The 25529-nt window shown below is 33.5% G+C and overlaps 1 protein-coding gene across 3 annotated transcripts; it reads left to right on the top strand.

Moving 5' to 3' along the window:
- Window positions 1-482: 482 nt before the first annotated feature.
- LOC110021141 (DAR GTPase 2, mitochondrial) lies at window positions 483-25529 on the top strand. Of its 3 annotated transcripts, XM_020719496.1 has the most exons (10): window positions 483-737; window positions 5240-5344; window positions 7373-7459; window positions 11041-11118; window positions 11334-11487; window positions 11636-11706; window positions 12409-12505; window positions 12821-13020; window positions 14385-14744; window positions 25011-25529. In XM_020719496.1, exons 1-9 carry the CDS (start codon window positions 570-572, stop codon window positions 14631-14633), a joined length of 1209 nt encoding a protein of 402 aa, XP_020575155.1. In that variant the 5' UTR covers window positions 483-569; the 3' UTR covers window positions 14634-14744; window positions 25011-25529. The 3 variants fall into 3 exon arrangements, with proteins under 3 accessions (XP_020575155.1, XP_020575157.1, XP_020575156.1); XM_020719498.1 differs by lacking the exon at window positions 14385-14744; XM_020719497.1 differs by lacking the exon at window positions 7373-7459.

Below are 25529 nucleotides of genomic sequence, written 5' to 3' on the forward strand. Positions count from 1 at the left end.
TATATATATCTGTGTGTGTGTGTTTCACGTCCCGTCTCATTGGTGTGGCCTCTGACATAAGTCCCTCGAGTCGAAGTTCGAATCCTATGACGCGAGCTCTTCGAATCAATTAAAGCAAACCCGAGTTTCGACCCAAATGAGGAAAGCGTTATAATAGTGTCCATTAGAATTATTCAATATTAATTCACTTGAAGAGCTAACCGAGCAGGAGTTCTTTCTATATACAAATGAAAGTTTTTTTTTTTTTTTTTTTTTTAATGGAAATTAAAAAGGCAGGCCCCCCAAAATTTGCTATTTACAGATCAAATGCTCTCATTTATCCATTTATAATTCTCACACAAATATCAAATTCATTGTAAAACCCCAAAATCTTATTTTTCTAATTTTTATCAAATTATCAATAGTTTAATTATGACATGCATAAATACATATTAGGATTGATGTATTTTTTAACTGATCGAATTAATGAATTATGAGAGTTATTCTGTGCACAGCGTAACTATTATGTCTTTGCAAACACATGAATTGAAGACCTCCTTTTTCTCCCAAATCCTCTGCTTTTTCTGGGAATGGCAGTGCTCAGTTCCTTCTCGAAGCGCTTGAGCTCCGTTGTGAAGGAGATTGGGCGGAAGAAAGGAGACGGGGGCTGGTACGGGCCGCACATGGCTGCTTCTGAGCGTGCGATCCGAGAGAGAATCCCTATGGTTGATCTCGTTTTAGAGGTGCGAGATGCGAGGGTATGATCTCTTTCGTCTTATATTTTTTCCAAATACCTTCATCATTTCTATCTTATTTTTCTGTTGAATGATTGTTTTGAGATGTCTGTCGATTGCTATAGAAGTTCCAATCATTGCTTACGACGTATTTGATGAAATTCCTGAAGCAATGTAACCGGTTGAAGTGCGACTAATTCCGAACTATAGTTTTCTGAAATTTATCTATTGGAACTTCTCGTTGTGGATGGGTAAATGAATCTTATGATTAAGAAAACCTCAGCAAATGAGCAGACTGGCATAAGATTGTTCTGTTGGTTTTAATATGTAATTTACATGCTTAAAAAAATTAAATATTATGGGAATGATGCTCTCTTACAGCCTATGCATTCATTTTAGCTGATATATAAACTAATCAAATGCCAAAAAAAAAAAAAAAAAAAAAAAAAAAAGGAACCAGAATGGTCCTAAGGCTCGACTGCATTTGATATATTGGCTGGGATAATTTTTCCTCGTTCTCAGTTAGCATGGGAGAAATGAGATGGGTGAGATTCTTCAAGTTAGTTGAGGGTGAAGGAGTGCACCCATCTTCTTCCTCTCACTTGCAGAGTTTTATTTGCTCCATTTTTTTATGTTATATATTTTTATTCAGCTTCGGTCAAGGAGAGTGATTTGCATAAAGTTACCAGTTGATTGAGCTATGGCGAAGAGAAAAAAAAAATTGCATTAGAAGTAACCTTGGGAGAAACAACAACAATCAATTTCGCATGAAGCTGGCATTTTTTGCTCTGAGAGCAAAGATTCATTATCAACTTCTTAGGCTTGCATTACTCATCAAAATTGATTTTTTTTTTCATGATGATATTTTGTTCAATATTTAATTTCTTTAGCGATGAAATTTATTTTTCACACTAATCTTATTTTTAATGGACAATACTTCTACTTTCTCATAAAAATTTCCATCTTTTTCATTGTGAGACCATAAGTTATTCCCCCTGAGGTAATTAGTTGCATAATTAGTTTATCCCAATTTTTTTTGTGGTCGAATAAAGATATGAATTTTTATGTACTTATGACTATAAGCAAAGTTCATATCTGACTTGCATCACAATATCTAGGTCCCTTAATTATTTTTTGTATAATATTTTTATTTATAAAAATATCATAGAGAGTTTCCTATAGATTAATTTGTTTGAAATATTGAATGAAAGCTTATAGGTTATAAAAGTTGCGCTTTGTTGGTTTGAGCGTTTGGTTTGTAAAGCAGAGGATACACTAGTAAGTCATAGGATAAAATTAATCTGGAAGCAATTTAAAGTATAATTTAAAGGATAAGAGATAGATAAAAACCAATATGAGTAGAAATCAAATACTTTTATACGAAATAAGGTTTTCATTTCATACCATATGCCATACTTAACATAAATGGAAGGAAGAGAACATTTGAAGAAGTGATCAAGTGGGTTTTGTCCTTAGACTCCAAGAAAAAGGAATAAAAGGAGTGGAAAACAAGGATTTATGAGTACGACCTTAAGTAGTTGGGACAATCTTAATGATAGTAATGATGCTTGGATTTTGAATGTTGTTCCACATTTAGTTTAGCTGTGAAGTTGGAGAATTTTGAAATTTGTTAAAACGAAGAATCAAACTAGGTTCTAATTCAAATTGGTTCGAAAAAGTTTCTAAAGGCTTCCACTTCAATAATTAGTGCTGGAATATAAGAGATTACCCCTCATTGAAAGTAATATCATCACAAACAACGTTCAGGCATATTTCTTCAAGAATTCAAACAGCGCAGCTACTTTTCTTTTTATGTGTATTCTGATGCATCAAATTAACTCCAACTAATGTTGAGAAACATGTACTTTGAATCAACTAGAATCACCTTTCTAGGCCTAACTTGGTTAGGAAGTGCATATAAATCTGTTTGATTAATTTGGGTACATATGAAACCTTCTTGTAGTGCTGGATTGTGGTGCCTCCAAAAGAATGAAAATTAGATGCATGCCATAACATGAGTGTCAGAGTTAATCGTTAAACATGAAAAATGCTTGTGATATTTGTGTTTTTAATTGGTCATAATTTGTCCGCTTGTTATTAGAAACTTTCAGTACATGATATTTATGCTGTAAGCACAATATATTTATAAAAAATTACTTGTATCACGATAAAAAATACTATTTTGGTTGCTAACATGAAAATAGTAGTTCGGTAGATTAGCAATGATGCTTGAGGAGAGGATATGAGTTTAGTCATAATGGGTGGAAGGGTTGTATTTGTCTCTTTTTTCTTTTTTGTTTTTTTATGCATTGCAAATCTAAGTTCAAAATTTCAAGCGTTGAATAGCTTTGGATTGTTTTTTTCCTACAAAAATTAGATGTACTTATGTTTCATGGGCTAAGATGCCATTTATTCATTAGATAGATTACAAAGGAAGAAGAGAATTTTGATGATATTTTTTTTTGCTTTAGCACATTTGTGCCAGGCAACTAACTTCGGACATGTAATGCAACGGATATGAGGAAAATGCAACTCATGAAACATTAGTTTATGTTGAGTCTAGTACTCAGAATGTTTTACATATAAAAAAATTGTAAGATTGAGAACATGAAGCTCAAAATATAGTATCATAAATAGCATTGAATAGAGTAATATTCAAATCTAGAATGATATTGAGGAGAAAATATATCAATATATCATTATTATATAAAATATAAAAATATAATGAAGGATCCAAATGGGATGGAGAGATTTGTGCTGTAATAGTTTTTAAAGTGCCCTTGACCGATCTCAAAGAGGAGTTTTACCACTTTATAAATAAAATAGCATATTAAATGGCATTTGCATGCAATTTCCTAATATTTTCTGATGTTTATCTATCCATTGTTGTTTGACCCTACAACATTGAAAATTTCCATGCTCCATAACATCAATGGATGAGGTTTGTGCTACATACTCATGAATCATTTCATATCGATATTCAACTATTTAATTTTTTGGTATGTATTTTATTCTTAGGAAAAAAATGAAAAAAATAATATTGGCTGTATGAGGGAATGATATTAATGTGACAATTTGAATGACTTTTATCTCATTTCTTTCCTTTTGTGTATAGTTAGACTAAATTACAACCAAATGGTCAAGCACTCCACTTCATCCAATAGAATTTTTTGTTTTTTAGTTTTAGGGTGACATTTTCAAGATCAACTTGTAGTTGATCTCCACCTGTTAAATTCATGGATGCAAAAGTATATTTCTTGTTAAGTCATTAATGCTGTTTTGTGCATATGTCATTTTTAATTATAGGGTGGTATTTTTAAGGTAGACTTGCTGTAGTTTATCTCTACCTTTTATTTCCTTGGATACAAAAATTCATTTTGTTGTTAAGTCTTGTTTATTGATCAAACATCAACTTAAGTATAATTATAAATAATCACTCGGCAAGAGTGATTTCTAAAATAAAAATTTTTAGCTTCTTTGCAACTACTTTTTTGTGCCCAATAAACTCTAATTTCAACTTTAGGTTATAAAATATATTATTTCTATTGTTGAAGTTGACTTTGACCCTTAAAACCCTTGCATAAAAAATGCATCACACATTTTTTTTTTGTCTTTGATAAGTTAGTCAAGGATTATGAATGTTTTAGCTCAATTAATCATCTGGTGAGAGAAAAATCTAAATAAAGCATACTATTTTTTTTAAAGCCATCTTAACTGCCTAAAATATTTCATTCCAAATCGGCCAAATTATTTGGACCCGTTAATTTGGAAATTTTGGAATCATTTGATGCTTAAGCATACTTTAATCTCTGGAAATCAATTGATGCAGTGCAAGACAATAATTCCAGATTATTTCCAAAATATTCTAGTAATTTTTTTATTGATCTGGAATTTATTTCACTGTTTATTTAATTTTTAGGATATTTTTTGCTTTAATTAAATGCCAGAAATTGTATTAGTTTTCTAGATTTGAGTTTAAATTAAGCTGTTTTTAATCCTGTAACCTTCATTAAATAGTTGTTATACTGTTGTTATTAGGATAAATTTTGAATTATGAAGTTCATTGAAAGATTCCTTTCCCAGTATTTTCTCTCTTCTCTGTCTCTCTCCCTCTCTCCTGCACTTCCCTTTGTCTCTCATCTTGTTGGTTAGTCCCTCTCCATATTTTTATAACACTAGATCACTACGTTGCCTAGTCTATATAGTAATGCTTCAATGACGGAAGTATGGAGCCCTAATTTCTTATTTTCTTCTCAAATTCCTCCTTTCTTCAATTCCGTCATATATAAGGAGGCATCAAGCAATTCAGAGGCATGCAAAGGTCAATGGAACACTAGTTTCTTATTCCTTATGATGTTTATCGACTTTCCTAAATATCTCGTATTTCTGTTATGTTGAGCAAGTACCTGGCAAAATAGTTTCTCATGTTTATTTTTTTTTCAACTTACACGTTCTTGATTGGCTTTTCTTCTTTTCAGTTTCTCTTTGCAGTTTTTACATGTAAGTAATATGCAAATTATGTGCAGATCCCCATGGCTTCTGCTTTTAAATCAGCTTGGCATGATATGGATTCTAGTAGGCATATGATAATTCTAAACAAGATGGATCTAGCAGATTGCTCTCTGACAGAGGTATATCATTATTTTGGGTTATAGTTATAGTTACGATCCAGTAATTTAAAGTTATTCTTTAGTTTTAAATTTTGCTTTATGAGATTGGGATAGATTCATTGTCATGCTTGTTGAAAGGTCTAATTCAAATTATGATATTTATTGTCTTTCCTCTTATACAAATTTTATTCTCTTTCCTTATTTATATTATGTGATATCTGTATTGCTTAATTAGTCTCTTGTAATGTAATAGGAAATTATTGAAACTTATTTAGTTAGTTTTCTTATCTAAGGAGGAGGGACTCTTATATGTAAAGGCATCTCGAATTGAATCAAAAAGAAGAAATGAATTTTCTCTTCAATTTTTGTTATTATGGTATCAGAGTGGGAATAAAAAAAATTCCGGAGAACCCTGCCCTTTTGCATGAAGAAGATTGTCTCGGTGACCGAAGCAAACGCTTCTCTTCTTCGAACCTAAGAAGGCGAGGAAGGTCGCTGGCAACGGAATACTTGACAGAAGTCGCTGCTGACGTAAATAAGAGTCGGGATTGCAAACAACGAAGCCTTCTATTTCGCCGTTGCTGCTCTAATCTGCTTCGCTGCCCACAAACTCGCGATTCGCGAAACATTGCCTCTCCACTGCTCCGCCACTGGCAAAGCCGTTGTCTAGGCCGCCACCTGCGAAGCCCTCTTCATCTTCCTAGGTAACCGTTGGAACTCTGTCTCACACCTATAAAGTCATACAATCTTTTTTCTTACCATGTCTGAAAATACAAAAGATTCTGCTACTTCTACTCAGCCTTTCACCCTGTCATCTGCTTCTGCATCACCCTCTTTAGAACCACCGAAAATCATCCATCCCAGATCACCACAATCCGTCTCAATGGTGATAATTATCTACGCTGGTCACAATCGGTGAGGATGTACATTAGAGGAAGAGGGAAGATAGGCTACCTAACAGGGGAAGTCCCCAAACGGGGGAATTTCCAAAAGCCAGCCACTATAAATCCATCCTATGCAACCTGAGATGCAAAAAATTCCATGATAATGACATGGTTGGTAAACTCTATGGAAGAAGAGATAGACACAAACTACATGTGTTACCCTACTGCCAAAGAATTCTGGGAGACTGTGGCCCAAATGTATTCAGATATGGGTAACCAATCTCAGATTTATGAATTTTCCCTGAAACTTGGTGATATTCGTCAAGGTAATGACTCTGTCACAAAATATTTTAATTCTTTGAAGAGAATATTGCAAGACCTTGACCTGTTGAATGATTAAGAGTGGAAGTGTCCTGATGATGCTAGTAGGTATAAGACCATTGTTGATACAAATAGTATTTTTAAATTTCCTATGCCTTCAATACATGAGGCTTTCTCAGAAGTTCGTCGCGAAGAAACTCGAAGAGGAGTGATGTTCAACAAGAAATCCATTCCTACCAGCATACCTGAGACTTTGACATTCCAATTGGAGGCTCATATTAGCAAGCAGACTGTTCCATATTCACAGAAGAATGAGGAGAAACCACGGGTGTGGTGTGATCATTGCAACAAGCCACAATACACTAAAGAAACTTGTTGGTACCTCCACGGTAAACCTGCAGATTGGAAGCCAAGAAGCAAGCGCAAGCCACCTACTACTAATGTTGTTGTCGAACAAACCAACTCATTTAGCAAAGAGCAAATTGATCAACTCCTGAATCTGCTAAACCTCAGTTTGGCTACTGGTGCTCCAAATTGTTCAATGGTACATGCAGGTAGACAACTAAACCCTTGGATTATTGATTCAAGAGCTTCTGATCATATGACAAATTTACACTATTTGTTTCATTCATACATCCCATGTTCTGGCCATGAAAAGTTTCGTATTGCTGACGGTAGTTTCTCTTCCATTGCTGGAAAATTAAACATTAATCTGTCCAAGAGTATAGGTCTTAAATTTGTACTCCATGTTCCAAAACTCAAATTTAATCTTCTATCCATCAGTAAACTTTCAAAAGATTCTAACTGCCGTATAATTTTTTGTGAATTTTCTTGTGTTTTTCAGGACCAAAAGTCGGGGATGATGATTGGAAGAGCTAAAAAGATAGGAGGACTTTACTACTTTGAGGAGACTGTTCTTAGTAAAAAAAAGGTTGAAGCTTATTGCAGTATGAGGTCGAACTCTGCATTAGAGAAAATAATAGAATTGTATCTTAGACTAGGCCATCAATGTGAAACGTTTATTTCTTATTTAAAACATTCATTTCCTAATTTGTTTAAGGGTGTTAATTGTGCTTTACTTCAATGTGAAACGTGTTATTTGGCAAAAAATCTCGCCTAATATTTGCTCCAAAACCATACTATCCTTCAAAACTTTTTTACTTGATCCATAGTGATGTTTGAGGACCTTTAAAAGTCAAAACATTATCTGGGAAAATGGGATTTGTGACTTTTATTGATGATCACACCAGAATATGTTGGGTTTATCTTACAAGCAAAAAATCAGAAGTTGAAAAACTTTTTAATGATTTTTACAACATGATTGAAACTCAATTTGAAACTAAAATATGCATCCTTAGATCTGACAATGGAACTGAATATTTTAATGATTGTTTAGGGGAGTTCTTAATAAACAAAGACATAATTCATCAATTTACTTGCTGAAAGAAAAAATAGACATTTACTTGAGTGTGCTCGGGCTATCATATTTTCAATGAACGTTCTTAAATACTTATGGGGAGATACTGTTTTAACAACATCATATTTATTAAACTAAATGTCAACTCGAGTTTTACAATATACAACTCCTCTAAACAAACTGAAAAATAATTTTTAAGTCTACGAATGTCTTCAAATATTTCTTTAAAAATCTTTGGATGCACATGTTTCGTTCATATTCCGAATAATTGCCGATCAAAATTGGATCCAAAATCTGAAAAATGCATTTTTCTTGGATATGCCTCAAACAAAAAGGGTTACAAATGTTTTAATTCTGTCAACAAAAAAATTTACATTAGTATGGATGTGATCTTCATGGAAAAAATTCTCTTTCACAAAAATTCACTTCTGGGGGAGTATAATACAGATGGAGAAGATGATTTTTGGCAAGTTTATAATCTATTACCAAGAATTGTTCTAACACCAAGTACACCTGAGGTCTGTGAAAACAAAGAACCAGAAATAGTTGTTGAAAATAAGGAGAATCCGAGTCGAGAAACACCTAAAAGTATCTTGTCTAATACAAGGGAGAAATACCACATAATACAACAACAGAACCTCTGGTTTATTCCAGGAAGAGGCTCCATAAAAAAAAAGTTTAAACTGAATCTTTAGCTCCCTCCTAATTTGAAGAACCGAATAATGATCCTCAAGAAACACAGGTAATTTATGATCCTGATCTTACTTTTTCACCAACAGAAGCTCAAGATTCAGAGGTTATGAATTTGGATCTTCCTATAGTCCTTAGAAAAGGAACACGTTCTTGTACTACCAAATATCATGTTTCGAAATACCTATCCTACAAAAAAATCTCACACAAACATCAAGTTTTTTCGTCAAAAATTTCTAATATGTCTGAACACAGAACAATACAGGAAGCTCTTAGTAATCCAAATTGGAGAATAGCAGTAAAGGAAGATATTGATGCTCTTTTGAAAAATAAGACCTGAGAAATTGTCACCCTACTAAGAAACAAGTCTACTGTTGGGTGTAAATGGGTCTTCACTGCTAAAGTCAAAACTTATGGGAGTATCGAAAGATATAAAACAAGATTAGTAGCGAAATGATTCACTCAAACTCACGGAATTGACTATCAGGAGACATTCACTCGGTAGCCAAGGTCAATTCTATTCGGGTTTTATTGTCCATAGCAGCAAACCGTAATTGGCCCTTGCATCAGCTCGACGTTAGAAACACTTTTCTAAACAGTGAATTAGAGGAGGTATTCATGGATACCAGGATTTGAGAAGAAGTTTGGAGAAGACAAAGTGTGCATATCAAAGAAATCTTTGTATGGGCTCAAGCAATCTCCTCGCGCCTGGTTTGAGAGGTTTGGAAAGTTGATTACAAAATATGGATACACTCAGAGTCAAGCTAATCATACTATGTTCTACAAACATTCAGAAACTGGTAAACTCGCTATACTCATTGTCTATGTCGATAATATTATCCTTACAGGAGATGATGTCAGGGAAATTGAGAAATTAAATGAAAGCTTGGCCACAGAATTCGAGATTAAAAATCTGGGAGATGTAAATTAATTTCTTGGTATTGTGTTTGTCAGATCTAAGAAGGGAATCTTTATTAATCAGCCAAAGTATGTACTCGACTTACTCAATGAAACCGGAATGCTTGGGCGCAAAACAGCCGAAACCCCGATTAAACCAAATAAAAGATTACAAGTGACAAATAAAATAGATGGTGTCAATAAAGAACAATATCAGAGACTGGTGGGAAGACTAATCTACTTGTCACACACTCGTCTTGATATAACATTTATTGTTACATTTGTTGTTAGCATGATAAGTCAGTTTATGCATTCTCCAAATACTCATCACTTGGAGGCTGTCTATCGGATCCTTAGGTATTTGAAAGGAACTCCCAGAAGAGGACTACTGTTCAAGAAAAATTAGCACTTACAGGTAGAAGCATTTACAAATGCAAATTGGGCTGGGAGTGTTACAGATAGAAGGTCAACCTCAGGGTACTGCACTTTTCTAGGAGGGAACTTAGTAACCTTGAGGAGCAAGAAGCAAAGTGTCGTGGCAACAAGCAACGCTGAAGCTGAATTCAAATCTGTGGCTCATGGGATATGTGAAGTTCTATGGATTAGAAGAATTCTCAAGGAGTTAAAATTCATAGTCCACCACTGATAAATGTGTAATGTGATAATAAGTCTATCATCGTCATCGCCCACAATCTTGTCCTTCATGATAGAACAAAGCACGTAGAGATAGACAAACTCTTCATCAAAAAAAAAATTGACAGAGGAGATATCTGCATGATGTATGTTCCCTCTAACGACCAAGCAGCGGATATTCTAACAAAGGGTCTTCACAAAAAACAGTTTGACGGTTTAGTGTGCAAGCTGGCTCTGAAAGATATCTTCATGCCAACTTGAGGGGGGTGTTGAAAGATCTAATTCAAATTACAATATTTATTGTCTTTCCTCTTATACAAATTTTATTCTCCTTCCTTATTTATATTATGTGATATCTGTACCAAATCTTGCTTAATTAGTCTTGTAATATAATAGGAAATTATTGAAACTTATTTAGTTAGTTTCTTTATCTAAGGAGGAGGGACTCCTATATGTAAAGGCACCTTGAATTGAATCAAAAAGAAGAAACAAATTTTCTCTTCAATTTCTGTTTTTAATGCTTTTAGCTAGTTTTGGTATAAAGTGACTTGCATCATGAACATGAGAGATGCAAGTGCATTTCTCAAGTAAAGTACCATAATAGTCTTCTAATTATTTACATGTGGCCATTTTACTCTTAAAGTCTACAAAAGTGTGAAATTAGTCTCCAAACTCCCTGAATTAGGGATGAAATAGTCTTCTATGGAGATTATTTTAGCTTGCATTAGAAGAGTCTAGGGACTAAATTGACACTTTATAGACTATGGGACTAAAATGACCTCTAACAAAGAAGATTTTGAGACTTATCTCTATTTACATAGTTGTCCGTAACAATTATCTTTATTGAAATTCTCATTTGGGTTTATAATCTATAGGAGTGGACCGTGCATTTTCAGAAGCAGAATCATATTTGTCTTGGTGTGAACTCCCACAACAATGAAAGTATCAATCAGGTAAAAGTAATATTACTATTTTCTAGCAGCTAAAATTGGATAAGCCGATTGTTAAATATGCAGCACGCCGCCCCTATAAACTTCCATGCTTTACATTTGGAATCTTATTCCACTTTGGAAAGATAATTCACATGGAACTGGTTTTTTAATATATAATAGGTTCTCCGTAAGTAAAAGAGTGCTCGAAAAATTGTTTATGTGCTTGCTTTATGCAGCTGTTAAATGCTGTAAAGAAACGAACTAGGGACTTGAAAGTTGGCGAGATACAGAATACATCAACTGCTACAGTATTATTGGTGGGGATTCCAAATGTTGGAAAATCAGCCATTGCCAATTCTATGCATCTCATTGGCAGGATAGATGCTGCAGGTATCTGCCAATCTTGTTCTATTTTTATTAAAGGATTAAATTAATGGTGGTTTTTCATCATCTTAATAACTTAGAAAAACAACTTATATTGGTTTAATCCAGATTTTTTATTTAATTAGAGCCAACTATGATTTATTCTATTTTGAAGAGAAAGGAAAACTGAAGCATGCAGTTGTGAGTCCACAGCCTGGAGAGACTAGAGATATCCGCAGTTATAAGGTGTTTTTCTATCTTCCCACTGGATTGGAAATGTATCCTAAATAACTATTTTCAAAAATTATGAATTTATTATGCTCAATCCGGTTATTCTCTTTCATTATTATTATTATTTCTAAATATTATTCAAGTATTGCAATGTTACATAAGATCGGTTGCTATTTATCTTTTTCCTACAAAATTTGCTTTCTCATTGGTGGGTGTGCTACCATCCTGTATTTCAGAGGGCAATAGATAAAACATTTAATAAATAATCTGGCTATTGATGATAAATAAGCACATTTTAATCAATAAGTTGTCCGATGTATATGTAGTTTAACAAAAGAAAATAGTCCTAGCAACCAGGAAATGAATAACAATCCTCCTAACTCGTTGCTCCTTCCCTCTCCTAGTTTGCTAATGTTTTTTTTGCGGATGTTCCTATAGAATTTTGTGTTTTGATACCTTGCTGTGGTGATCATTAAATGTATTCCCCTAAACAAATGTTTTACAAAAAAAAAAGGCTCGTGCAAATTTGTAAATGCTAGTCTGCTAACTGTTTAATCATGGGAAACAATTTACTGGACAAGTTACAAATCACATTTCTTGCTGAAGCTGATTCTCAATCATGTTAAGTTTGTCTCATTATCTCAACTGGTCCTTAGAACTATGCAATATGACAACTTGATATTCTCCTCATTGGTTCTGTTGTCAGCTTTTCTCCAGATTGCTAGCCATCCCAACATATATGTATTTGACACGCCAGGTGTTCTGTCTGCTGAAATTGCTGATGACGACTCTGGTTCCAAGCTCGCGTTAGCTGGTTCGTGGCTTCGTACACTTTATTAATAGGGGCATGTACATACATACCACCCAATTTTTATGTATTTACATATCTAACACCTAAACTTTATTTTTTACATTTATTACACCCAAATCTTTCAAATCACATAACAAATACCACCACTTTAACTTTAAAAAGATGCACGAGCAAAGTGACATATCTGTAAAAATTGAAGTATAGATGTTAGATATGCAAATACATAAGAATTGAGCGGTTTATGTGTAAATCTTCTCTTTATTATTTTTACTAAATAAATTTAACTCAATTGATGCATCCATTTTTCTTGTGTTTCAGGTGCCATCAAGGATTCACTGATAGGTGAGTATAATCTAGCTCGGTTTTTACTAGCTGTCCTCAGTTCTTCAGATGTATATAAAAGTTGGGAGGGCCTGAAACGTGCATGGGATCAGGTGTTGTTATCCAACACCCAAACAGGAAAGTTTGTTGATTCTGACCAAAAGAGAAGAAGGCAGTATGAATCAGATCATACACAGGTGGTCAGCTTTAAAGATGTTTTTATTCAACGTTCTAATTGGAAACTTAGCAATTTATGAATAAAATATTCAAATTTGGGTCTATTTATTGGGGATGCAGCCATGTGTGAAAGTAGTTAGCTGACAAGCCTGACATATGAAAACATTTTTTTTTTGAAATCATTATGGATAGTATAAACTCTTCGTTTCAAAAAGTTAGACAATGTCTGGCTTTCTTACAGCGATCATACTCTTACATATTTGATTGTAAAAGTCCTTTCTCTTAAAAAAAAAATTGTGAAAAACATCAAAAAAGCTGTAGCCAAATACAATTAGGGGGATTTACATGCATACCAGTGAAAACTGCCAAATTTTCATATTTAATATCTAAAACCTTGGTCTGTTAAAACCACATGGAATCAGATATGCCACGGACCTGCCCTTTAAAAATTGATCTTCTAGAAAATAGATCAAACTTCAGCAGCTTCGAACTTGAGCGTGAATTGAGAATCAGGAAACCAAACAGTTAACTAGTTATACTTGCCACAGTTTTTTCCCCAATTTGTTCATTTTTATGGAGAAAAATGAGGATGAAGAATAGTTAAAATTAAACAAGAGAATGAAACCATTTACATAGAGCAAAGTTTGGGGGCCAGTATGGAAAGTGAAGGAACCTGGATGGCGTCGATGCTGACATCCTTAAGGCCAAAGACTTAGAAAAAGGCGTGAGAGAAAAGTTGGCAGTAGTCTGTTGGAGGAGTTTTCACTCTCCAGTGCTCTTGATTAGTGTGCTGTGAACATCGAATGTCACCATAACTCATTTCATCTTCTTCTCGGATATGGCTAATGCTTACTGAGAAAGCATGATGGTCTCGGCAGCAGGTTGTTCCTGTGAAATGGAAGAACAATTGTTTGGAGAGGAAGGAGGAAGGCTTTCAATTGCTACAGCCCGTGCGGTGCTGGAGGAAACTGGGAAGAAAATTCTTGTGCATGGTTTAATGTGGCTATGAAATGGAGGTAGAGAGATTGCTTTTTGGGCTTTTTAGCTGGAATGTTTTTAAATTCCATAGTTTAGATGTTAAATATGAAAATTAGGTAGTTTCAATGGTATGTATGTAAATCCCCCATAGAATTATGGTGACTGAATGGGAAGCACAGCCATAAAAAAACCACCCGAAACAGTACTTGTTAATAATAGGTCCCTAAGCTCATCTCTCATGTAGTAATGCCAATTTTGTACATTCTGTTTCAAATTTAAAATTTAAGTGGGACTTTAAAATGCGAAAAATGAAAGATAGTCCCCATGTCTACTAAATTAGCAAGCTTTCTTTGTTATGAGATTTTAACCAAATCTCTATAACTAAAAGATAATCTAATATGTGCAGGATAGCATTGTCAGTGATGTACGCCAAACACTTTTTGAATCTATATCATCATTGAAGCTGCATCAAGAAAAAGAAGAAGAAATGGAACGATTCATGGATGTTGCTTTTACTGTATTATGTGAACCTTTAAGAATCTTAAATAAATCAGAAGAAGACAGATGTAAAGTTGTTGCTTCCAAGTTACTTAATCTTTACCGAACTGGAAGGCTCGGCCGTTATACTTTGGATATTGCTCCAAGAAATGCTTAGGTTTTCGTGACTAACATGAAGGCTTATACTAAAGATTTCCTTTCAAGCGCTTCAAATCTATAACTCAGTTTCTAGAACCATTCTTCTCCTTCTTCCATATGATTCTTTCGAGTAAGTTGGTAGATGAAATATAAGTTTTTTGAATAAATATGTAATTTTTATTGTTGAATTTCAGCATTGCTTATTTATTATGTGAATAAGCCGTGCTGCATAGTTTTGGCGTTTTGTTGTAAAATGTGTCAACTTGTCATTTTGTAGCTTTCTCATCTGCCATGTGCTTATAGGGACTTTTTAGTGATGTTAAAATTTTGGGCCATTTACATGCATAACACACACTTCTTATGTATTTACAGATCTAACAACTAAGTAAATACATTTATAACACTTTGGTGCTATAAAACTATGCATGAAAATGTGTATTTCACTTTTAAAAAGTTGGTAATAGTTGTATTTTTGATGTGATGTTAAGGAATTTAGTGGTATGCATGTAAATATGAAAGTTTAGGTGTTAGATATGTAAATATATAAGAATTGTGTGGTATGTACGTAAATGCCCCTAAAACTTTTGCAATGCAAAAGTTGATGAAGTTGATGGGGATGCACAAAAGCTTTTTTTTTTTCTGGTATGTAAAATATTAACTTGTATGCAGAACCCAGTGAAGCCCCTCGTTTAGCTTTCTGAAGCAATTAAGGACTTTCACATCTTTTCATGCCCAGACATTGCTCTTTAATTTCAAGTCCGGCGATTTGTGTTTCCTTTATGAAAACTTTAATTTCAACGATTTTCTGTTTAAGATTGTTTAGTTTGTTATTTTCTTGTTTTTGTTGAACAGATCTCCTCATTCATACTTTTTTTAAGCATATTTTCTTTACTCAGTATTATTTCTGAAATTCTGATTTCATGAATATAGTATTTTGGTTCTCTAACTTCAATTTCTGAACGTGTCTGTCGGTTTTTTAGTTCACTGAAACTTAACTTTTTCAATTCAGAAAAGTAATCAATTGGTTGTTATTTTCTTATTTAGTTTCTAATCAGCATTACATTGTAAGTTGTAATTGCTTATGTATTGATTTCTAATTTTTATCTCCATGCCATTTGCTCTATTTGAAGATGTAAAGCTAAATTAACACTAATTTTCGTTATCTTACAACTTCATGTGCATTCATTCAGATTACATCCTTTGTCAACACAATTTTCTCCATTTTACTTTGGTTAGTTGTTCGATCATTATTTGTAAAGTCCATTTTACCACTCAGTTTAACTTGGTCATTTTGATATACTTACTTCCATAAACATGAATAAACGAAAAGCTATTGTCTGCCATCTTAAATGAAAGGTCAATATTATCGTTTTATTTCTCTAATTTTTAGTTGCAGGATCGTGGCACAAATTTCTTTAGATTATTACTCTGGGGCATTTTTTTCTTGTATGGGTCATTACGGAAAAACGTTCAACTCAACACATAAATTTTTTTGAAAATGCATTCGATAAATTATCCAGATTGATTAATTTTTTGTATGAGATGCCCAACTTCAAACACAATGTGGTCTTGCTAAGCTGAGTATAAAGTATGAGAAAGTAAACAAATCATATTTTCTAAAATTTCCGTCCAATTCTTCTTAGATAGCATTGTTCTAGGCTGAATTTTCGGCTATGGTTAATTACCCCTATCATATTGAGAGAATTTTTAATTAAGGCTAATATGTAGATACTAAATATTTAATTTAAAGTAGTATTGACATGATTCTAGGGCTCTTAGAAGGTGTGAGAAAACAGCAAAAGGTGGGGTTAGATAGTGGAAGGATGGATGGCGGCTAAGATTCAACACGAGTAGGGTTAGATAGTGAACCGAAAATGGGAAAACAATAGTTTCCTATTGTAAGTAGTAGGTGGCCATGGTTTTGATGGTTGTTTGACTGAAAAACAGCGGGCGAATAGTGAAACAACGAGAGGGATCCTCCACTTGTTCCTAAACAAGTTACAAACACACCACTAGAAATAGAAAGAGGATACAACACTCCAGAGAATAGAAATAAAAGAAAAGTAAAAACTCAAAGAATCCAAAACTAAAGTCTCAAACAGTTAAATACAAAAAATATAAAAGTCCCTTAGTAGAAAATTATCAATTTAGTAATACATAAATAACAAAATAATATAAAACTAGAAGAAAATCTTGCTGAAAATAATAAAAAAAAAACGGTCGAATCTCCTCTCCTGTGATCGCTACAATCATCAATTCTCTCTTAGAAATTTCATGGGATTAATATCCTGCGATTTGTGGGATTTGGGGGAAGCGGATGCACCCACGTCATTCTCCTTGGCTAGGAAAGGCTTTGTCGGCCGTTATTTTCGAAAGAATGATTTTTGTAAATATGAAAATAATTTTAATATAAATATGTGATTTTTTATTTTTGAAAGTAATATTTTAATTTTGAAAATAGATGAGACCAAACGAGTCTCACATATTGAATAGTTTGGATGACTAAGAGCGATATGACATATAACACACTATCCCGAAGGATAAGTATTCCACATGACAGTAGGCTTAACCACCTAAACTAAAGAGTTTGTGACATTCGTTTGGTCTGTGAAAACTTTTTTCTATGACCGACAAGTTCTCGTATCTAATATAAGTATTCCACATGACATTAGGCTTAACCACCTAAATTAAAGAGTTTGTGACATTTGTTTGGTCTGCGAAACTTTTTTTCTATAACCGACAAGTTCTCCTATCTAATATAAGGATTAGATAGGTTTATTTTACCTGGGTTCCAAGTTCTCTATAGAGGCAAGCCTCTATAGTTAATTACATCTTAAATGACCGAAGTCACTTAAGAAAACTCTTGATTAAAATCAGTGGTTCTGCTTTCAAGTATTCAAAGTTTAGGTTTCTATTATTGGACATGGGAAAATCAAATGGGAGGCTCAAACAGGAACAGTTATTTCAAGGAATCCAAATGAATGAAGAGTATGGGATATTACGAATCCGAGGAGAACCCCGGTGACCTCCCAACTATTCTATTATTTGGCTTTATGTCTTTGAAATGATGTTATTCAATGTTTAATCCTGCAATTTATTTTTAGAATTTAGAATTTATATTCGCACGATATCTGATCATGCAAATAGCCTAGAAAGATTGGAAGATTTACACCGTACCGTACAGTAACCTCGGAATCCTAAAAGTGTTAGGACTTATAACTGCACAACAGGGCTGCACAACAGGGTTGTGCAAAATGTGCAAAAGCCTAAAGGTAATATGTGAGGATTCACATTGCGCTAAGCAAACTACCTCGAAGTCTTATTAGTTATTTAAACTAAGGAAAATGTTTAATTGTCTTAGACTTATTGTACTGTTGTAGATTGTCATTCTCCGTCCGCTATATCCTGGTTGTGCTGCCCACGAAGACTTGCTCCATGTACCATACAGTAGTAGTTTCAAGTTTAGTGTATTATATGTGAATGTGCAATATTGTTATTTGGTGACTTACCACTATATACCTTCTAAACCAGACTATATCCTAAAGGTTTTGTAGTTAATTTAAAGCATGCATAAACAAACAATGTTATAAGGAAGAACAGTAAATGAAAACAGTATAAAATGTATAAGAAAATGCAGTAAAGTGCTATAAATGTATTGTAAACTTTAGGTACCTGATTTTTCTTGTTATTGCTACACCTGTAAATGAGATCAGCATCGCAAGTAATAGTATAATAGAAAAATTCAGCTAGCAGGACAAACATGTGTTTATGTATAACAGAATAAATGAAGTAATACATGGAAAGCCCTGAGGAAAACTGAAATCGACCCACAGAGACTTGAAACAAATTGTAGGATGAAACAAATTCAGAGACTTGAAACAAATTGTAGGAAAAAGACACAAACAAATAAAACAAAACACAATGTCACATATAAAGGATCAAAGGTGGAAAATTTATATGTGACATTGGGAATGTCCCCATTTGTCAGGAGGATTTGTGTAAGATTCAAGCTCAAATCCCGAAGCATTGAGTTTTATTTTAGGTCAAGTTATGATGAGAGTCATGAACCACAGTCTGGTGCATACCTTGTCTATTGCTTTAACTAACTTATAAATTATGGTCAGGTGTCTAATTTCAGTGTTCATTTAAAAATTAGATAGATAAACTCTCATCTAAGGTGCGCTCCTAAAATCTAGGAAGCTTACACTTTAACTTGAGTTTGAAGTGTTTAAAGTGTTTGTCTTCAATTAAGTGTTTTTCAACTAATCATCGAACATCTTTAGATCAAATTTAGCTCATTATTAGACTCTTAAGACCTAGGGAGTAAACATATAATTTTGGCAAAAAATGTTCGTGAAATGTGCTTCAATCCTAATTAAAACAATTGGGCTTAAGTCTATCCAATGCTTAGGGGTCCTAATTGATAGTCTATTGATCTCTCCATTCAGGTCCCTAACTCTTAAATCATTTACAATTCTCACAAGTACATTTACAATTCAGGCCCCTGACTCTTACTTTCTCTCAATTCTCAACAATTCTCACAATTATAATTTTATCCTTCTTATGTAAAAGAATGATGAATGATTTGTTACCTTATTTTCCCTTTAAGTTTCAATCATCTCAACAGACTAAATATCATTTTTTTTAAATTTCCTTCCCTTTTCTTTTTATTTTTTAAGGTGTGAATAATCTTGAAAATAACTAATCAGAAATTCTCATTTTTTAACTTAACCGTAGTAATAAAAAAACAAATCAACAGAAAATGGAGGTCAACCCACTTCTAAAAAAACAAATCAGCTAAGCAAGGGGCAAAATTGCATGTGAATCGACCTAAAGACGTTTAAATTCTTTCAAAATAATGATCGAATCAGTCTCAAAAGGAATGAAGGCCTTTAGACTCCAAAATAGACCTTTATAATTCAAGTATTTTCTGAACTCTTCCTCTAATTTTGTCCACTAGAAGGATATCATCAACGAACAACATACACAAGGTACATCCTCCTGTAAGTGTCGAGCAAAATCATCCATAACTAAAGCAAAAAGATATGGACTTAAAGTTGATCCTTGATGTAATCCAACTAAAATAGGGAAATATTTGGTCAATCCTTCTGTTCGAACACAAGTAACAACTTTAGTATACATAGCTTTAATGACTTGAATATAAGTCATATCAACACCTTTCTTTTCTAAAACTCTCCAAAGAAATTTTGTTAGAACCTTATTGTAAGCTTTTTCTAAATCAATAAAAATCATATGCAGATCCTCCTTACGCTCTGTAGTTCTCCATCAAACCTGTCAATAAATGTATAACTTTCATAGTAAACTTGCCCGAGATAAATCTAAATTGATTATGAGAAATCTTTGTTTGTTCCATCAAACCTATGTTCAATTGTCCTCTCTCATAATTTTAAAGTATAACTTATTAACTTAAATACATTCTTATAAGTAATAATATGCTCATATTTTCTTAAATAAAGTATTAACAATAACAAAATCATAAGCTAAAGCAAAATCAAATATGGTTCTAACCACTCAATTAATATTCCTAAAACTATAGTCATCATGAATATTTCTAAAATCTTCTACCACTCTACCAACATGTCCATTCAAATCTCTTTCAATAATTTTTTTTTCTCAAAAAGTATCAGTTATATTAATTCTTCAAGGTCATTCTAATTTTTTTTGAACCAATATCTAAGCCTACTGAGAAGCATAAGCACTTATAACATTAAAAATCTTAGTATCAACAACAATTTATAGAGTTATAATTCTATCTCCAATTCTATTAATTTTTACAACATTATCTTTCAAATTCTTATATATAAACACCTACACCATTTCTAATGCGACTCGTATCTGAATATTAAAGTTAAAATCTAAGCTATCAACCTTCATAGTCTTTTTTCTCCAAATCATTTAGTTTCGTGAATGCATAAAATATTTATCTTCCTATGAATCATAATATCTACTAATTTCATCAATTTACTTGTAATAGTACCTATATTCCCAGATTTTATCTTAATGATAGTTTCATGGATAACTTCTTTGCTTGCATTCGTTCATAATGTAGGAACTTTGCTTATTTAACACTATACATGGGTTTCGATGTAGTGGCTCTTGCACATTTTTCACCGTATTTAGGTCATACAACACGTCACTTCCAGGGGACCCCGAACATTTACAAAATGATTTAAAAAATTTATGTCATGATTTTTTCGACAAAATTTTTTTGTTGACTGTCGACTACCTAACACACCCCTCCACTTTTCACATTCGACATTTTGGGCTCGATAATGGCAGTGCTATAAAATTGTTTCACTATTTAGACACTCAATAAACTTGTCCAGTTCCATATGACTATCGAAATTCAATAAATCCACCTTTGCTTCAAGATTCTAAGTTACCTGATATTCCATTTCAAATCACTGGGATATTAGTTTTTCGTCACTGGAAACTTCCCGATGGAAGAGATTCACTGCCTCTCGTTAATTTATCGAGTCATTGTTGTGGCTATAGTTAACCTCATCAGTGTCTCCTCTCAAAGGTGACAAACCTCTGTTGCAATTAGGGGATTTCCTGTTGCATATCCTCTGCAGTGTATTTCTAGAAACCTCGTTGAGAGTCTCCTTGACGGCATGGTTTCTTGTCTTAGGAAAACAAGGTTGATCGGGTACTTAGGTATTTAAGGTAAGTGTCATGGCAAAGTTTTGGTGAACTTAGGAAAGTTGACTTTTGAAAATTTAAAGTTAAGGTCAGCAATTGCGGTGGAATTATTAGGGTATGTGATAGAGATAAATTCTTTTTTGTGAATTTTGTATTTAGAATATAAAAACAAATCCCTAAAAAAAACTAGGGTTTGTCAAGCTATGGTACCAAATGATATCGTTTTATGGCTTCTGGAGGGTGTCAGAGAACATCAAAAGGTGTTAAGGAAGTTGTATGATGGGTACGGAAGTGGGAGGACGGATGTCGTCTGAAATTTGACTCAAGTTGTGGCTAGACAGCAAATCAGAAATGGGAAATTGACAGTTTCTTGTTGCAAATAGTAGGTGGCGGCGGTTTTGACTACTGTCTGCCTGAAAACTGCGGGCAAATAGCAAAACGACAAGGTGTGAATATTAAGGGGGATCTACCACCTGTTCATGAGCAAGCTACAGACACACTACTTGCAATAGAAAGATGATATGATATTTCGGAGAGCAGAAGTTAGAGAAAAGTCTCTCAAAATTTATAAAATCCACAACTAAAGTCTCAAACAGTCAACTAAAAAATATATAAAAGTCCACAAATAGAAAATAACCAAATTTGTAATAGAGAAATAGAAAAACAATAAAGAAGGAAGTAAAATAAATATTGGCCAAATATCCAAATATCCACTCCCGCAATCACTGCAATCATCAATTCCTATTCAAAACTTGTGGGATTGCTATCTCGCGATTCACGAGATTTGACGAGAGTGGAATCACTTGCGTCAAGTAACAATTTTAAGTTTAAGAATTAAAAAAAATATTATAATTAGCTTAAAGCGGATGATAGGAGAATGATGATGAACTTGATCAAAATTTCCTAATTCTGTCATCTTGGGTTGCTATGGGCCTTTGTTTTACATAGTCTAGATAGTTGACCCAACCTGATCAAAGGAGCTTTGTCAGTATTCATATTTTGTGTAGTTCAAATGGGCCTTATTGACGTGGGGTGAATGTTTGTGTAAGAGATATTTTGAAGTAGAGTCTTAGGTAACATAGGCCTTCATACTCTATTAAATGCAATCTATAATTCATTGCTTAGGGATTTAGCTCTTGGGGAACTTGTAGGCTTTGGTTGTTACTAATTTAATGGTATTATTTTATAACTATTTATCTGGCTATAGAGCTTCGATTATAATTTTACCTTTTAGTGGTGTCATTTGGCGAAAAAATCACGATGTCAAAGGATATGTGCCATGTTTTTTATTGGCATTGGATTGTCGAGAATGATTGTAGATTTAAATTTGTTATGATATTGATTTTTTTGGGAGCTCAGATCATATTAAATATATCATCCTCCTAAACAGGTGCAGAGGATTAATGGATTGTAGCTTCAAGCCTAGGTAGGTAGCTTTCACTTGAATATTTTTAAATTTGTACTTTTTTTTTATTTTTGTTCTTGGTATTTTTATTTAGCCCAGAGTAATTTACTATGGGATTTGGGGGCATTTTAAAATAGGATCTCATCCGGTTGAGATTTTGTTGTTGACCGGCCATCACCTTGATTGATTGGTGTATGAAGCATTTACATATGAAAATGATAACTTGGGTCAATTATGAAAGTAGACCATTCTGATTATGATGTGAAAAAGGTATGCCCATCATAGGCTTTTTGAATAGTTTCATTTTGTTGCTTTAGATCTTATCAACTATGTTTGCTTGCCACAGACGATTGAGTCTATGGTTTTACTTGATTTCTTTCAAATATTCTTTGCATCACAGACCTTGCCAACTTTATAACTCTTGTCGATTTGACATCAAGGGTTTGTATTTTGAAAATGGATTTTTTTAAAAAAGAAAAAGGCATTGAAGGTGTTATACAAACAGAAGGCGAAATGTCTTTTGCATTATTTGTGATCGAATATTAGTTGTCAACTTGCTTGATTAGGTATTAGAAACTTAGAAAATATTTTTTTTAGTTGATGTTAAAATAATTCATCAATGTATGGAAGTTTAAAAACTAAAACCGTTGGAGGCCTTGTTAAATATTTTATGTGATTTTTTCATTGCCATTGAAAAGAAAAATTGTAGTACCTGAATCTTTAGCCAAGTTCTTTTTTATTTGTTAATCCTTGGCTCCTCAAGCTTTGAAGGTTTTTCTAAGATTAGTAGCAGATGTATTTGCCAACCTTTTGTTAATCACCAGGATGCCAAGAAAGAGAGTTTTCGCTTGTCAAATGACGTGCTATTCTAGTGATCTTCTTTCTCTAGGAAGAAATTGTTACATCAGTGCCTAAGGGCGTTCTCTAGGAAGAAATTGTTACATCAGTGTCTAAGGGTAATTTAGCCTCTTTTATTTATTATCATTTAGTATAAAGAAGGCTAATATGTTTTGGGTTGGGGCTATACATGATATTGCTGTCTTTGAGTCTTATAGTTAGGTTTTTGGAGAGTTTTTCTACCTCTCGAATTGTAGGATTTGGGAGAGATCGTCTACCTCTAGAATTGTAGGTATTTATCTTACGTATTCGTGCTCGGTTGTTTCAATTACTGAAGAGAAATATTCACTTTACCCCTAAATTTTGTGGGAATCTGTGTCGGATCGAATCAGATTGGTATCAGAGCTCTTGATTCTTGAGAAATCAATGACTGTGAAGATAGGAGTCCATAGCCTTTGGCACCAAACCTTGCAATTCCGGTGCAATTAGAGCTAATTGGGAAGCAGCAATAGAATTGCATACCCTTACTTTCGGCACTGAACCTTGCCATCCAATAACACCTGGAATGCCAAAAATGAATCATGGCATACAGTACCCTTGCAATACAATTGCAATCCGACTGAGCTGGGACTACAACGAGAGGATCGCGGGGACTTGCGAGGAAGTTGAATGAGTTTTGAAGAAAGTATTTGATATGTTAATATATAAGAATTGTCTAGTAGTATGTAAATCCCCAATTTTTAAAATATTTTTAACAAAGAGAAAATAAATAGAATTATTGTTGAAGGATTGAGGGAAAGTGCTAAATCAATGATAATATGACTAAAGGTTGCAGAAGAAAATTTGTACAAAATAGAGTTAAAAGCTAAAACCTAATGTAGCACTTTAAAAGAATTAAGCAGAGAGAATTCATAAATTCAGTGCCAAATAGTTAGGATAAGGCTGATGATGATGGTGATGACCGGAGTCTGGAGCCAAAAGAAGTATATCTTACTCTATATCTCTCAGCGATACGTAATGGGAGCATTTTGAAGAAAGGATGCATGGATACTTTTTTTTCGTGAAAATCTTTCAAGTCAATTAATCTAAAGTGTAAAGTATATATCAAAGTATATAATATTTATGGATAATAAATAGAATAACATAGCATGCACTTTAATATATATACTTATGCCATATGTATCTATGTATATACACATTTTCATAAATGTAAAAATGTGTATATGAACAAAGCACATTCGTTTTTCTTTAATATGATGTATGGAGATGATCTGAAATTGTTATAATCCAAGGGGCTCAACATTTAGACCCTTGTAAAAGTTCCTATTAACTATAGAGCTGTTTCTGTAGCAGAAATGGACTTGATTCGACTAAACTGGCTCAACTTTTTCTTCGACGTATCTTCTTGCTTTTTCATGTTTGGATTTAGCTCCCAGCGTATGAGAAGCCAAAATCTCCTATATCAAAGTAGATGACATTTCTTGTTTGCAGGTTTGGCATTGTACTCTGGACCAGGCCGTGATCAAATAATTGAGTGGCGGCTGATGGCTGACGGCGGTTGGCAGCAAATGGTGGAGGAGATGAACAAACGACTGCGGCAGCCAGCAGGAGAGTCGTAGCCAACTGGCAACGGCTACGGGTGGCAGGTGGCATTGTGCAACACTTTTCACAAAAAAGGTGTATTTGAAATTTGCCTCAATCCATTGAATTCCAAATACATTTAAAAATGAATTAGATAATGAATTTCAAATACATTATAATTTTACAATATCAAACACTCAAATTTTGTGAACTTGTAAAAAAGATGTGCAGTGCACTCATTTTTGCAGCAAACTAAACAGCTCTTAAGTCTAGTTGTTTTGTTATGCTGAAACATAAGAATACTACATGTTCTTCTATAGAAGTTTAGAATGTTCAAGGAAAATAATCAAGGAATCGTGAAGCTGTTTCAAATAATATTACAGAAACAGTAGTTTTTAAAATTACAGAAAAATTGTGAACACATAAATA

This window comes from Phalaenopsis equestris, unplaced genomic scaffold (genome assembly GCF_001263595.1).
Source record: "Phalaenopsis equestris unplaced genomic scaffold, ASM126359v1 Scaffold000123, whole genome shotgun sequence".
Lineage (NCBI taxonomy): Eukaryota > Viridiplantae > Streptophyta > Magnoliopsida > Asparagales > Orchidaceae > Phalaenopsis > Phalaenopsis equestris.

What these genes read in the sequence shown, in the direction of transcription:
- LOC110021141 (XM_020719496.1), top strand. Translation starts at nt 570, where the DNA reads ATGGCAGTGCTCAGTTCCTTCTCGAAGCGCTTGAGCTCCGTTGTGAAG. An exon ending in CTGTTCTTAGTAAAAAAAAG is followed by an intron (nt 7,460 to 11,040) that starts GTTGAAGCTTAT and finishes TATAATCTATAG; the next exon opens with GAGTGGACCGTGCATTTTCA. An exon ending in ATGAATCAGATCATACACAG is followed by an intron (nt 13,021 to 14,384) that starts GTGGTCAGCTTT and finishes TAATATGTGCAG; the next exon opens with GATAGCATTGTCAGTGATGT.